Source organism: Pocillopora verrucosa, chromosome 4 (assembly GCF_036669915.1).
Source record: "Pocillopora verrucosa isolate sample1 chromosome 4, ASM3666991v2, whole genome shotgun sequence".
Classification (NCBI taxonomy): Eukaryota; Metazoa; Cnidaria; class Anthozoa; order Scleractinia; family Pocilloporidae; genus Pocillopora; species Pocillopora verrucosa.
The window spans coordinates 23708691-23722030 of NC_089315.1; the positions used below are offsets into that span (position 1 = coordinate 23708691).

At 35.7% G+C, this 13340-nt stretch overlaps 1 protein-coding gene across 1 annotated transcript; it reads left to right on the forward strand.

The window, feature by feature from the left end:
- The first annotated feature begins 434 nt into the window (after positions 1 to 434).
- Positions 435 to 12901, forward strand: LOC131774943 (aldehyde dehydrogenase 1A1). The gene is made up of 12 exons (XM_059091038.2): positions 435 to 574; positions 1906 to 2010; positions 3042 to 3182; positions 3986 to 4112; positions 4474 to 4664; positions 5266 to 5379; positions 8870 to 9157; positions 10078 to 10242; positions 10597 to 10754; positions 10903 to 10977; positions 11796 to 11835; positions 12680 to 12901. Exons 1-12 carry the CDS (start codon positions 533 to 535, stop codon positions 12710 to 12712), a joined length of 1479 nt encoding a protein of 492 aa, XP_058947021.2. The 5' UTR covers positions 435 to 532; the 3' UTR covers positions 12713 to 12901.
- The last annotated feature ends 439 nt before the right edge of the window (positions 12902 to 13340 follow it).

Sequence of the window (13340 nt, forward strand, 5' to 3'; positions counted from 1 at the left end):
TGAAACTGATCTCACGTTTCGGATGTCAGCTGTGGTTTGTGAATATGAAAATAAAAAATCCATGGAATGGCAATTATTTAATCGAGAAGACAGTCAAACCAACCATTACAAGGTTGTTAAAAACGTTGCTTTGTCGATACGTTTACCCAATTCGCAAATTACTTTCTGTCCCGTTCGTGGTTTTTCGATCATTTCTGCCACTCTGGTGAGACTATTCTAACGTGTAGCCGTAATTTTCCCAAACAGTTCATATAAGCGATAATGCGCTGTTAGGGATTCGTTCAAAGCTGTTTCTCGTTTTTGCAACCTCGTTCCCATGGCCTTTTCCCTTGCTCAAGAAAGGGAAAAGGCCTTGGGAATGAGGTTGTCGTTTTTGTGGACTGTTTACAGATTCGTGTACTTATATGAACACCCTTTCGCTTTCCAAGGAACCGCTGAGAAATGAGCTACCCGATTTTTTTTTTATAACTTATCAGCTGATAAAATTTCTTTAACAGGTACGAACTAATTTCTAACACCCAAAACGGTCGAAATGCCTCAAGCTGTAAGGAATCCAGAAATTAAGTTCACAAAGGTATGTTAAACCTTTGAAAAAATTTTCATATGAGTGTAGTTTTTGCAAGTAACGGCTTGATCGATCATTCGGTCCAAACGTTCGAATTTCCATGCATACAATCCATGGAACTCAACCTATATAAAATCTGGAAGCTTTATTCTTTATAAACTGATAGGAGAATCTCATATGCATTGGTTTTTGTTTTCTTTACGTTTTGAAAGATAAGGCAAACAGTCGTAGGTAAAAAGTCGCATGAAGTCTTGTCAACCCTCAACAAATAATTCTCTAATTGGGTCTTGAAATAATTCTTTACTTACATGCTTGTGGGGTATGTCCTTTTTAAGAGCGTAATTCAAATCTGACCAGTCGTATTGTGTTAACATTCAACACCTTGGTATGAATACTCTACCTTCAGACAAGGAAGTTAAACAATAGATTGAAACTGTTAAATTGCGCTGAGAATGTTGTAGATGGAAACTACCGTTTCACAGGTGTTTTGCTTGTATCAGTTTGAAAATAAATTCATATATGCACACAACAGGGATAAAAAAGCATGTTTCCAAGCAAAGGATTTTACTATTTTAACCTTCCCCCCTGTGCAAGGGTCATTTCTCTTTTTATTTTCAAGTCAGGGAAATATAACAGAACCATTTTTGGTCTCATGCACCAGATTCAATATGACTTAAGGTCAAGAATTCACATGTGTGTGCCTATTTTAGTACATCTTTTAAGTCTTTAACTTGCAAGATCTGATTGTTAATTCTCCCCTCTAGTTTTTACACATTTCCTTGTAAATCAATTATAAGAATTTGGTTTTAGATTGAGATAGCATCTTCCTGATAAGTTTGAGTATTCTCATTACCTGTTTGTTGGATGATGTAAGGTTAATGTAGGGGGAAGTTACACATTAATCACCTCAGGGAGTTAAGGGTTAAGAAGAAGGATTCAGGGGTACACCTGCCATACTCTACAGATCATCTGATCACTAAAAATACACCTGAGTTCCAAAATTCTAGGAATAAACTCGGAAAATTAAAACAAGAATAAATTGTTGATTATCACTGAACATGGTTGAAAATTGCTCAAAAAATTCAAGTATGTCACAAACATTATTGACAGCAATATCAAACTGCTAAATTTTTTTAACATGACTGACTGATATGAATTTGAAAGTTGCATATTTAGTCAGTGAACAACATAACTGGGCCTTGGGATTGTGACCAACAGAATAGAATTTGTTTCACACCCATTTATTTAAGGCTGAATTTACTTTAATAAATGTTGTGTGTAATGTTGTTATCTAAAAAGTACCTGACATTTCAATGGCCTTCTTTCTTATATACTGACAGCTTTTTATCAATAATGAATATGTGGACTCAGTCAGCAAGAAAACTTTTGCTACTATTGATCCAGTAACAGAGGAAAAGATATGTGAGGTTGCAGAGGGTGAGAAGGTACTGGAGCATATTGATTCAAAGACACGTATATTCATTTAATTTTTTCTTTATTTTCTTGATGAAAGATACATTTTTGTCAAACATTTTTATGTCTTTTACTTATGATTATACATTTACCTTCTTACACCCAAGACCTGGTGATATATACTCCCCCCCCCCATCAGCTGCTATGCATTTCCTTGTAAATAAGTTTCAAGAATTTGGTGTTAAGTTAAGATAACAACTTCTACCTGATAAGTTTGAGTATTCTCATTACCTGTTTGCCAGATAATGTGAGGGATATTATAGGGAGAAGTTACATAAAGAAAGATGTTATTTTCCGTCTTGTTGCAAGCATGGGACAAAGAAAAAATTCTGAGTCCCCATGAGGAATTGAACCCCAGACCTTCAGATTCCATGCTCTTATGCTCTACCACTGAGCCACAGAGACTCCACAGTGAGTGAGGTCTATTGTGAAGTTCATATGACACACATCCTGCATAAGTGCTAGGGTCAGCAATGTCGATAGCGTAATGTTTGTAGATAGAAATAAGAGAGATGGTAAGTTTTGAGCTCGGTAAAGAAGTAAAGAAAGATGGTGTTTTGTCTTGTCTTGAGTGTGGGACAAAGAAAAAATTCTTAGTCCCCATGAGGAATCAAACCCCAGACCTACGGATTCCATGCTCCAATACTTTACCACAGAGCCACAGATGTTAATCACATGTTAATCACTTCTAATTTGTTGAGTAGCATTAATCATGCTGAAAATACACCTGAAAAAGCATTACTCTGCTACTCTGTGCTGTTGAGACAATTCAGTTGAGACAATTCATTTGAGAGGGGAACGTAAACTATTGAAATAGTCATGCATGCTACCCTATCTCTTCTGATCTCTTCATCTCCCAAGATCTGACAAGTAATCATCACTTGATGCTGCTATATAATTCCATATCAGTTAGTCAGAAGAATTTGGATTTTAGTTATGTTACAACCTGTAGCCAATTACTTTGTTGGATGCATTGTAAAGTGAAATATCTTTCTTACTTCAGGCAGATGTAGACAAAGCAGTCAAAGCAGCCATGGAAGCTTTTAAACTTGGCAGTCCTTGGAGGACTATGGATGCTTCTCAGCGAGGAAAATTGCTGTACAAGGTTGCTGATCTTATAGAAAGAGATCTGGACTATCTAGCTGTGAGTGAAATCATGCTTTATTATAACTAAAGGCAGGCACAACCCAATACTGTATGTTTTTGCTGTGCATTGAGGCTCCAACCTCTTAACATAGATTTCCAGTGTTGCATAAGTTTTCTGTACATAAAACAAGCATAAAGAAGACATGCTTATTATATTAAGCAATTTCCACTGCCATGTGAAAATCAATGCTACTCACAATACTTTCAATAAGACCTGGCACCTGCCGGAGCTCCGGCAGATATTCTGTTGTGAATTGCCAGGTATACTTTAATTGGAAGCTTTCAGGAAAACTCACGAAGTGCAACCTAAAACACCTCAAGATCTTCGTTAGTTCTTTTAGTCAATTGACTTTTACCTTATAAACATTTAGTTTGATAAAAATGATTGATATTGTCTTATCATTGATATATTCCAGCATACATTTCCAGCAAAAAGAAAAGATTTTGAGTTTCCAACAACATACTGATTCAAATTTTTTTTTACACATTATTCTCCAGCGGGTGCTTTACCAAGGTAGCTACTGTCTTCAAATCTTATTGAAAGCACTGTATTCATTGCCTTTTTTTGTGCAAAATATACAGGCCCATACAAAAAAGTTGAAGACTGTTCAACTTTACTCTGCACTCTCAGGGCTGTGATGTGTGTAAAATGCATGTGTCTAAATACCCCAAAAAAGAAATATAAATGTCCATTTGATCGTATGTAATTCTATTTAACACTGTTCAAAACCGTAACATGGATTACAGAGTATTTGTATTTTCCTGTTCTTCCACTGATAAAGTTGTTTCATTCATAATAAGTCCCTGGAAACAAGAGATAGTGGAAAATTATTCACTGATTCAGTAGATGACATGGATCTAACTGTAAAGTGCTTCAGATACTATGCCGGGTGGGCTGATAAGATAACAGGAAAGACCATCTCTTCTGGTAAGTATTTTGTTCTTAGGAGTTGTGTGAATGGAACAGTTTTTCTGGGCTCTTTTTCTTTTAAGTTGACTTCAAAACAAAGTTGTTTTAAAATATGATTTTACCAAACTGTGGGACCCTCTCTTTTTTAATTCCATTATTATGTATTTAGCATCTTGAAGACAGATTAAAACTGGTTAAAAGTCAGTTGTGCTTCCCTATAGAGTAGGTTAAAGCTAGGTCTGATAACCCTATTGGCATGGATAGACTCTGGCAGCAATGTGTGTTTGTGGTATTGTAAGACTCTCATGTGAAAACATAGATATATTTTTCTTCTACTCTGAAATGACTTCTGGGTAGTAACTTAAACTTTTATGTGCAGATGGTCCTTACTTTGTGTACACCAGACATGAACCTGTGGGTGTGGTTGGAGCTATCGTACCATGGAACTTCCCTCTTAACATGGCTTGCTTGAAGCTTGCTCCTGCTCTGGCTTGTGGCAATGTTGTTGTACTTAAACCGGCTGAGCAAACTCCATTAACAGCACTCTATGTGGGGTCATTGTTTAAAGAGGTGAGCTTCAATCCCCTGCTGTGTAGGTAGAAGCAGTGCATTTTATTTTGAGCATTTAAGTTTTAGGAACAACATTGTCTGCTTAGGTCAACAGCAGCAAAGTTATTCAACTGCTGGGGCAGTAACCAACAAGCAAAGCATTCTAATTTTTTGTTACCCCTAACTAGAGTGCAAGAGTGACTAGTGACTAATTTCTCCCTAAAGTATCACCACTGAATCAAACATTAAGGTCATGAGAATAAAGGAAATGATCACCAACTGAAGAAGCTCTTGAACCCTTTGACCTCTAAGAGTGACCAGCATCTTATTTCTCCTTACAGTATCACCACTAAATCAAACATTAAGGTCATGAGAACAGTTGAAATTATTGCCAACTAAAGGAGCTCTGGACAGTTAAACAAATTCTCTTAGTCAGTTATGTGACACAGTACAGAGAACAGTATGGAGAATATTTGCACTTATGTTAGGGTGTAAATAGTTAATGAGATGTGAAGGAATATGACTTTATCTTCTTACTGTGTTCTTGATTTATCTTTTAGGGTGAAGTTTTAAGTCAGTGAACCTCGTGATTGTGATTTTTTGTCTTAACTTGTTTCCTCAGGCTGGGTTTCCTCCTGGTGTTGTGAATATCATCTCTGGTTATGGTCCAACAGCAGGAGCGGCCATATCTGAACATATGGAAGTCAACAAAGTTTCATTTACAGGATCAACTGAGGTGTGCAAGCTGCTGATAATTTTTCAACACAAAAATTATATCTTATTATAAATAATGGGCTTATACTATTTTGCGAAACGAAACGAAACGAAACGAAACGAAACGAAACGAAACGAAACGAAATCGGGTCAGATGAAATAAAACAAAAGGAATAATGCAGATATATTTTCAAATAAGGTAAAGATAACTTTCACAAGGATTTTGGAGTAATCGTTCATTAATAAGAAGGATTTTTATTCATTTCGCAAAATAGTAATTTTAGGAGAGTTACTATTTTGCGAAATGGACTATTTTCACTCTGCGGTGACAACGTGACCTCTTTCATGTCGCGAAAATACATTTAAACATTACAAATTAGTATATAACCGAACATTTTGGCCTCCTCTTATTTCTTAAACCGTATTAAAATATATTTCGCAAAATAGTAATTTTAGGAGAGTTACTATTTTGCGAAATGGACCATTTTCACCCCTGCGATGACAACGTGACCTCTTTCATGTCACAAAAATACATTTAAACATTACAAATTAGTATATCACCGAACATTTTGGCCTCCTCTTATTCCTTAAACCGTATTAAAATGTATTTCGCAAAATAGTAATTTTAGGAGAGTTACTATTTTGCGAAATGGACAATTTTCACCCTGCGGTAACAACGTGACCTCTTTCATGTCATAAAAATTCATTTAAACATTACAAATTAGTATATCACCGTACATTTTGGCCTCCTGTTATTTCTTAAACCGTATTAAAATGTTTTTCGCAAAATAGTAATTTTAGGAGAGTTACTATTTTGCGAAATGGACTATTTTCACCCCTGCGGTGACAACGTGACCTCTTTCATGTCACAAAAATACATTTAAACATTACAAATAAGTATATCACCGAACATTTTGGCCTCCTCTTATTTCTTAAACCGTATTAAAATGTATTTCGCAAAATAGTAATTTTAGGAGAGTTACTATTTTGCGAAATGGACAATTTTCACCCTGCGGTGACAACGTGACCTCTTTCACGTCACGAAAATACATCTAAACATTACAAATTAGTATATCACCGAACATTTTGGCCTCCTCTCATTTCTTAAACCGTATTAAAATATATTTCGCAAAATAGTAATTTTAGGAGAGTTACTATTTTGCGAAATGGACTATTTCACCCCTGCGGTGACAACGTGACCTCTTTCATGTCACAAAAATACATTTAAACATTACAAATTAGTATATCTTGGCATCTTGGCATGTTGCACCAACATGACAGTTTTCCAGTGGCGTCTAAACATGTTTAGACTCTCCGTCTCGTATAGAGAACAGAAACATATCCATGCCGAAATAGTCGTCCAGCAGTTTTATAATCGCAAGTAATACAGTTCCTTTGCTTCAAAATTTTTAATAAAAATAATATACATGGAAAAGTTACGCGTACGCGCTTCTGATTGCACCCCCGTCGCACACCTCTTCCTTACGAGCAAGAGATCGTGTTTCGCATTTGCGCAAGTTCCACGTGCTTTTGTTTGTTTAAATGAATTTTTATGACATGAAAGAGGTCACGTTGTTACCGCAAGGTGAAAATTGTCCATTTCGCAAAATAGTAACTCTCCTAAAATTACTATTTTGCGAAATACATTTTAATACGGTTTAAGAAATAACAGGAGGCCAGAATGTACGGTGATATACAAATTTGTAATGTTTAAATGAATTTTTATGACATGAAAGAGGTCACGTTGTTACCGCAGGGTGAAAATGGTCCATTTCGCAAAATAGTAACTCTCCTAAAATTACTATTTTGCGAAATACATTTTAATACGGTTTAAGAAATAAGAGGAGGCCAAAATGTACGGTGATATACTAATCTGTAATGTTTAAATGTATTTTTGTGACATGAAAGAGGTCACGTTGTCACCGCAAGGGTGAAAATGGTCCATTTCGCAAAATAGTAACTCTCCTAAAATTACTATTTTGCGAAATACATTTTAATACGGTTTAAGAAATAACAGGAGGCCAAAATGTACGGTGATATACTAATTTGTAATGTTTAAATGAATTTTTATGACATGAAAGAGGTCACGTTGTTACCGCAGGGTGAAAATTGTCCATTTCCCAAAATAGTAACTCTCCTAAAATTACTATTTTGCGAAATACATTTTAATACGGTTTAAGAAATAAGAGGAGGCCAAAATGTTCGGTGATATACTAATTTGTAATGTTTAAATGTATTTTTGTGACATGAAAGAGGTCACGTTGTCATTGCAAGGGTGAAAATTGTCCATTTCGCAAAATAGTAACTCTCCTAAAATTACTATTTTGCGAAATATATTTTAATACGGTTTAAGAAATAAGAGGAGGCCAAAATGTTCGGTTATATACTAATTTGTAATGTTTAAATGTATTTTCGCGACATGAAAGAGGTCACGTTGTCACCGCAGAGTGAAAATGGTCCATTTCGCAAAATAGTAACTCTCCTAAAATTACTATTTTGCGAAATACATTTTAATACGGTTTAAGAAATAAGAGGAGGCCAAAATGTACGGTGATATACTAATCTGTAATGTTTAAATGTATTTTTGTGACATGAAAGAGGTCACGTTGTCACCGCAGGGGTGAAAATAGTCCATTTCGCAAAATAGTAACTCTCCTAAAATTACTATTTTGCGAAATACATTTTAATACGGTTTAAGAAATAACAGGAGGCCAAAATGTACGGTGATATACTAATTTGTAATGTTTAAATGAATTTTTATGACATGAAAGAGGTCACGTTGTTACCGCAGGGTGAAAATTGTCCATTTCGCAAAATAGTAACTCTCCTAAAATTACTATTTTGCGAAATACATTTTAATACGGTTTAAGAAATAAGAGGAGGCCAAAATGTTCGGTGATATACTAATTTGTAATGTTTAAATGTATTTTTGTGACATGAAAGAGGTCACGTTGTCATCGCAGGGGTGAAAATGGTCCATTTCGCAAAATAGTAACTCTCCTAAAATTACTATTTTGCGAAATATATTTTAATACGGTTTAAGAAATAAGAGGAGGCCAAAATGTTCGGTTATATACTAATTTGTAATGTTTAAATGTATTTTCGCGACATGAAAGAGGTCACGTTGTCACCGCAGAGTGAAAATAGTCCATTTCGCAAAATAGTAACTCTCCTAAAATTACTATTTTGCGAAATGAATAAAAATCCTTCTTATTAATGAACGATTACTCCAAAATCCTTGTGAAAGTTATCTTTACCTTATTTGAAAATATATCTGCATTATTCCTTTTGTTTTATTTCATCTGACCCGATTTCGTTTCGTTTCGTTTCGTTTCGTTTCGTTTCGCAAAATAGTATAAGCCTAAATAATGAATAATTATGAAATGATTCTTCTAGTGTTTTAGTTTGTGGCTCCTGTCCTTTATAAAGTTAGTGCATGTAGAAGTGAAATATATATTCAACAGTCCTAACAGCAGGACTGAGCTGTGCATGTAACTTTTGCCTCTCTTTAGGTGGGAAGGATTATACAAGCTGCTGCAGCAAAGTCCAACTTAAAGCGTGTGACACTGGAACTTGGAGGAAAGAGCCCAAATATAGTTTTTGCTGATAGTGATGTGGATTATGCAGTGGAACAGGCACACTCAGCATTGTTCTTTAACCAAGGACAGTGCTGCAGTGCTGGCAGCCGCACTTTTGTGCAAGACACCATTTATGATGAGTTTGTGAAAAAGAGTGTGGAAAGAGCTAAAAAACGTTCAGTTGGGGATCCATTTGATGATGTGATTGAGCAAGGACCACAGGTGTGTAGGTTTTACAACCTTTTCATCCTTAAGATACAAATATCAGTTCATCTTACTGCCTGCCAAACATTTCCCATAATCTTACACATGAGATATTGTTTCCAAATCACACAATTTCTTCTAGTTGAGATTTTTCTTTCTTTGTATTGCTGTTGTAGCAAGCAAATCAATAGATATAAAGAATTTGATTTCTTAACCAATGATCTCTGAAATTCATAAGAAAGTGTACTATAAATAACAATAATTTACTATGATAGCATAAAGGTAAATGAAATTTAATGAAGAAAGGACAGAAGAATATATCTGACAGTTAGGATATAAACTTGTACTTGTATGTAATACACAAAAAGAACTAATTGGTGCAAAAAAAATTTAAATGTGCTTGTGCTATGGGGAGAGCTATCAGGAATTAAGCCTCTGAAAGGCACTTTAACGACTGTTGTACCTGACGATGTATAGATACTCTAGGGAGAAATTCCTTTTTTGTCAGTCCAGGGGATGAAAGTGTTTAGCACAATGCTTGTAAATTTGGTCAGTCATGTGGACTTTAAGTTAATTCTCTTCTTATGTAGATGTACTTTATACATGCTAATATCAATATGCATATTCTCCATACTGTTATATACATTTCCAATGATACTGACAAGGAGAATTTGTTTAACAATCAAAAGCTTTTTGATTAGGAAGTCATACCCTGTATTCTCATATATCCTTTCTGTTTTATTTAGTATTGATAATCATGAGAGAACTAAGATGCTATTAACTTGAAGAGGTTAAAGGTTGAACGTTATCTTTTGTTTTAATCATCTGGAATTTGGCTTTGAAAACATCACAGCTGTAGTTGGAATTAATTATCAACACTTAGGTGTACAGTGTTATTCACATTCTGCTATCATTCACTAAAGGTAGGCTTTGTTTAGGTTGATGGAGAACAGTTCAATAAAATCCTTGATCTGATTGAGAGTGGAAAAAAAGAAGGAGCAAAGCTTGAGTGTGGAGGTGCTCGACATGGAGACAAAGGATATTTTATACAACCCACAGTCTTCTCAGATGTTAAAGATCACATGAGGATTGCCAAAGAAGAGGTTGTTAACTTTACAGCACCAACTTGTGGAATGATGAAACTAATTTGGACCTTTAATTAGTGCACTCATGTCCAATTTAAACTTAGCAAAGCTGCATAGTGTAAGGGTTTTCAAAATGAGCATGGATAAAAATAGCAAGTATAGTTAATGTTGTTAATTCCACTTTTTAATAGGCTGGGGTTTGAATTTTATAATTTATAACAGATTATGATGATCAATCTAAGAAAAAGGAAGACTGTAAATGGTTTAGATATGAATCTGCTTAACTAAGATAAATTTTAACCTACAGCAAATCTGGCAAAGGAGAGAAGAGAAATTGTTGACTTATTTGATCAACTGACATTTCCTTTCTAGATATTTGGTCCTGTACAACAGATCATCAAATTCAGTGATATAAATGAAGTTATTGAGAGGGCAAATAAAACCACATATGGTCTGGCTGCAGCAGTGTTTACCAAAGATATAGACAAAGCAACAACAATTTCTCACAGCTTACAAGCTGGAACAGTTTGGTTAGTAAAGATGAGTGATTTGTTACCTAAGAATTGACACAAATAATAATAGATCCCCCATTTTATTTCAGAAATACATACTTTAAATGATACTTAATTTATTATTTATTATTTTGTTGTTGTTGTTGTTTTTTTGGTTTCAATTCAGGGTCAACTGCTATGAATGTGGGGCCCCACAAGCTCCTTTTGGAGGCTTCAAAATGTCTGGATTTGGCAGAGAATGGTAATTAGCAGTAACTTAACAAAAATATGAGACACAATCTTTGTTTGACCTTTGTGTGATAACAGATGATGAAATTATCCTCACAAATAGAATGCAATAAAATAAAAAGAACCTTTAAAAATTAAAGCTTTAATGGGGTTCAATCTATTGTCTCCCAGACTCCTACCAACTAAGCCACATAACCTCATTATGGGGGTGAGGCAAGTTATAGTAGGTCTTTTGTTCCATATCCAGTAGCATGGTTAGTAAAAGTTCTCAACTGGCATTGAGGTTGGTGGGTAGGTCACCTCGAGTGACCTGCTGCCTAGCTAGATTGGAAAGGGGGTGCCCAGGGTTTCTGAGGACTTTCCCTATGTCCAGCCAGCCTCCAATGGGTGGCAGCTCTCACCAACTCAACCATGGGCCCTCATTTCAGGCACCTTAGATCACTAAAAGGAAAAATCTAAAGTTGGATGTGGCAGGAAAATGCTTAAAACAACTGCTTCAAACCTCTCAGAACTGAAGACGGAGTTTGGGAGGGAGGGTTCTTCCTAATAATGAGCTAATGGAGGAAGTGCCACTGGATTGAATTTTCACAACTGCCTAATTTTACCATTATGGGTTTGCATTCTCAATAGAGTTAAGATGGGGTCTCTAATTGGCACGGAATCGACTATAAAGTAATAGGGGTTCTGAGCTCCTTCCCCTCGGACTGAATATTAATTTGCTGTATAGTCTTGACCTCACACTCCAGAGCTTGTGCTTGTGAATGCCTGCTCAGCTGAGTGGTGGTTATTAAATTTGTTAAATTTTTATTTCACTATCTTAAACTTTTGCAGGGGTGAATATGGTCTCCTGCCCTACCTAGAAGTGAAAACGGTGAGCTGCACTATAAAATAGCAATATCTTAGTAATTTTATAGCAAAAGGGGAAGAATCCTAGGTGGAAAATTCTCTCACTCCCTAGATCTTATCAGTAATTTTCCGTACTATCTGCCATACAATTCGTATGATGGTAGTTCAGAGAATTTGAGAATTAATTATACCCTAATTTTTTTATTCTCATAACTTGACAACTTGATATTGTATTGATATGTAAGGAGAAGTTCTGTCTTTGTCACTGATGGGAGTTAATTGGTCACTGATGGTAGTTAAAGGGTTAATTTTGAGGATGGTTGTTAAATAAAGAAAGATGGTACTTAATTGTTTTGTCTTGAGCAAAGAACACAAAAATGTGAATCTAAACTAAAGAATCAAACCGGTCCTTAGAACTGTCTAAATTCCAATCCAATTTATCAAAACCTTCCCAGGAATTTTTTTTAACGTTTTTTTAAACTATGGTCGAGAGGTTGGTTTAGAAGTGACACGAAAAAAGCATGATAGGGTTCTATGTAGCCAAGTGGTGGAGCATTGGACCATGATGGGGTCAGAGGATTTTGGTTGTGTCACAATAACATTTACCTGAACCCCACATAAGGCTCTGTCTTATTCTTATGATCCCTTCTCATTGGCGGTCGATTTTCTATAGTCCCCCTCTTACCTCTGTCAGTGACAACTGACCCCCCCCCCCCATCTCCATTTCGCCTCAAAACCATGTGATCCCCCAAAATCCTTCAGACCCTTCCCCCCCTCCCTAACAGATAAATGACTGGTTACTGAAGAATACTTAGGGTAGTTTAGAACCGTGATTATGTTCACCTTGATGTCTTTTTTTTTTCTTATAGGTTACAATGAAAGTACCATCCAAGAATTCATAGCTGCCGTCAGACGGACTCAACAGATGAAAATTAGAAAAATTCTAAATTACTGTGTAAACAAGGAAAAAGAGAATTGGAGTCATAACAGATTTGATCATCATCTGACAGAGGGATCAATTATGCTTAAGAATAGTTTTAAATTATTTTTGTACTTTCCAGAGTCACACCTGATATAATAAAAGATTTATAGTAAGGATAATGTTCTTTTTTTCATTCTGTTTTTTTGCTCTCTCAACTCCGTCTTTCTTTTCATACTTGTTTTTAAACGTGTAATTTGACGCTGTTTCCTTTTCCCAACAAATCTTTTGTCGGCGAGTAGACTACTGATGTCGGCAAAATGACCAGTTACCCCTTGAGCATATTGCCCTTTTCAGATTTCTGCTGTTTGTCACTTTTAAGAGCACGCAAAACCACCATCTGAGCAGGCTCGGTCATTTGTACAGAAAGGATGATCTACCTGCGAAAATCTATCCCTTGCATTGTTTGTAAGGAAGCGGGAAGCAGGAAGCGGGAGAACGGGAGCGGGAAGCGGGAGCAGAAATAAAGAAGGCGATAGTTTGTTGTTTATTACTGGGTATTATTCAATCAAAAATACTTATCTTACCGCATTTTCGGTTCCAGATTTTAC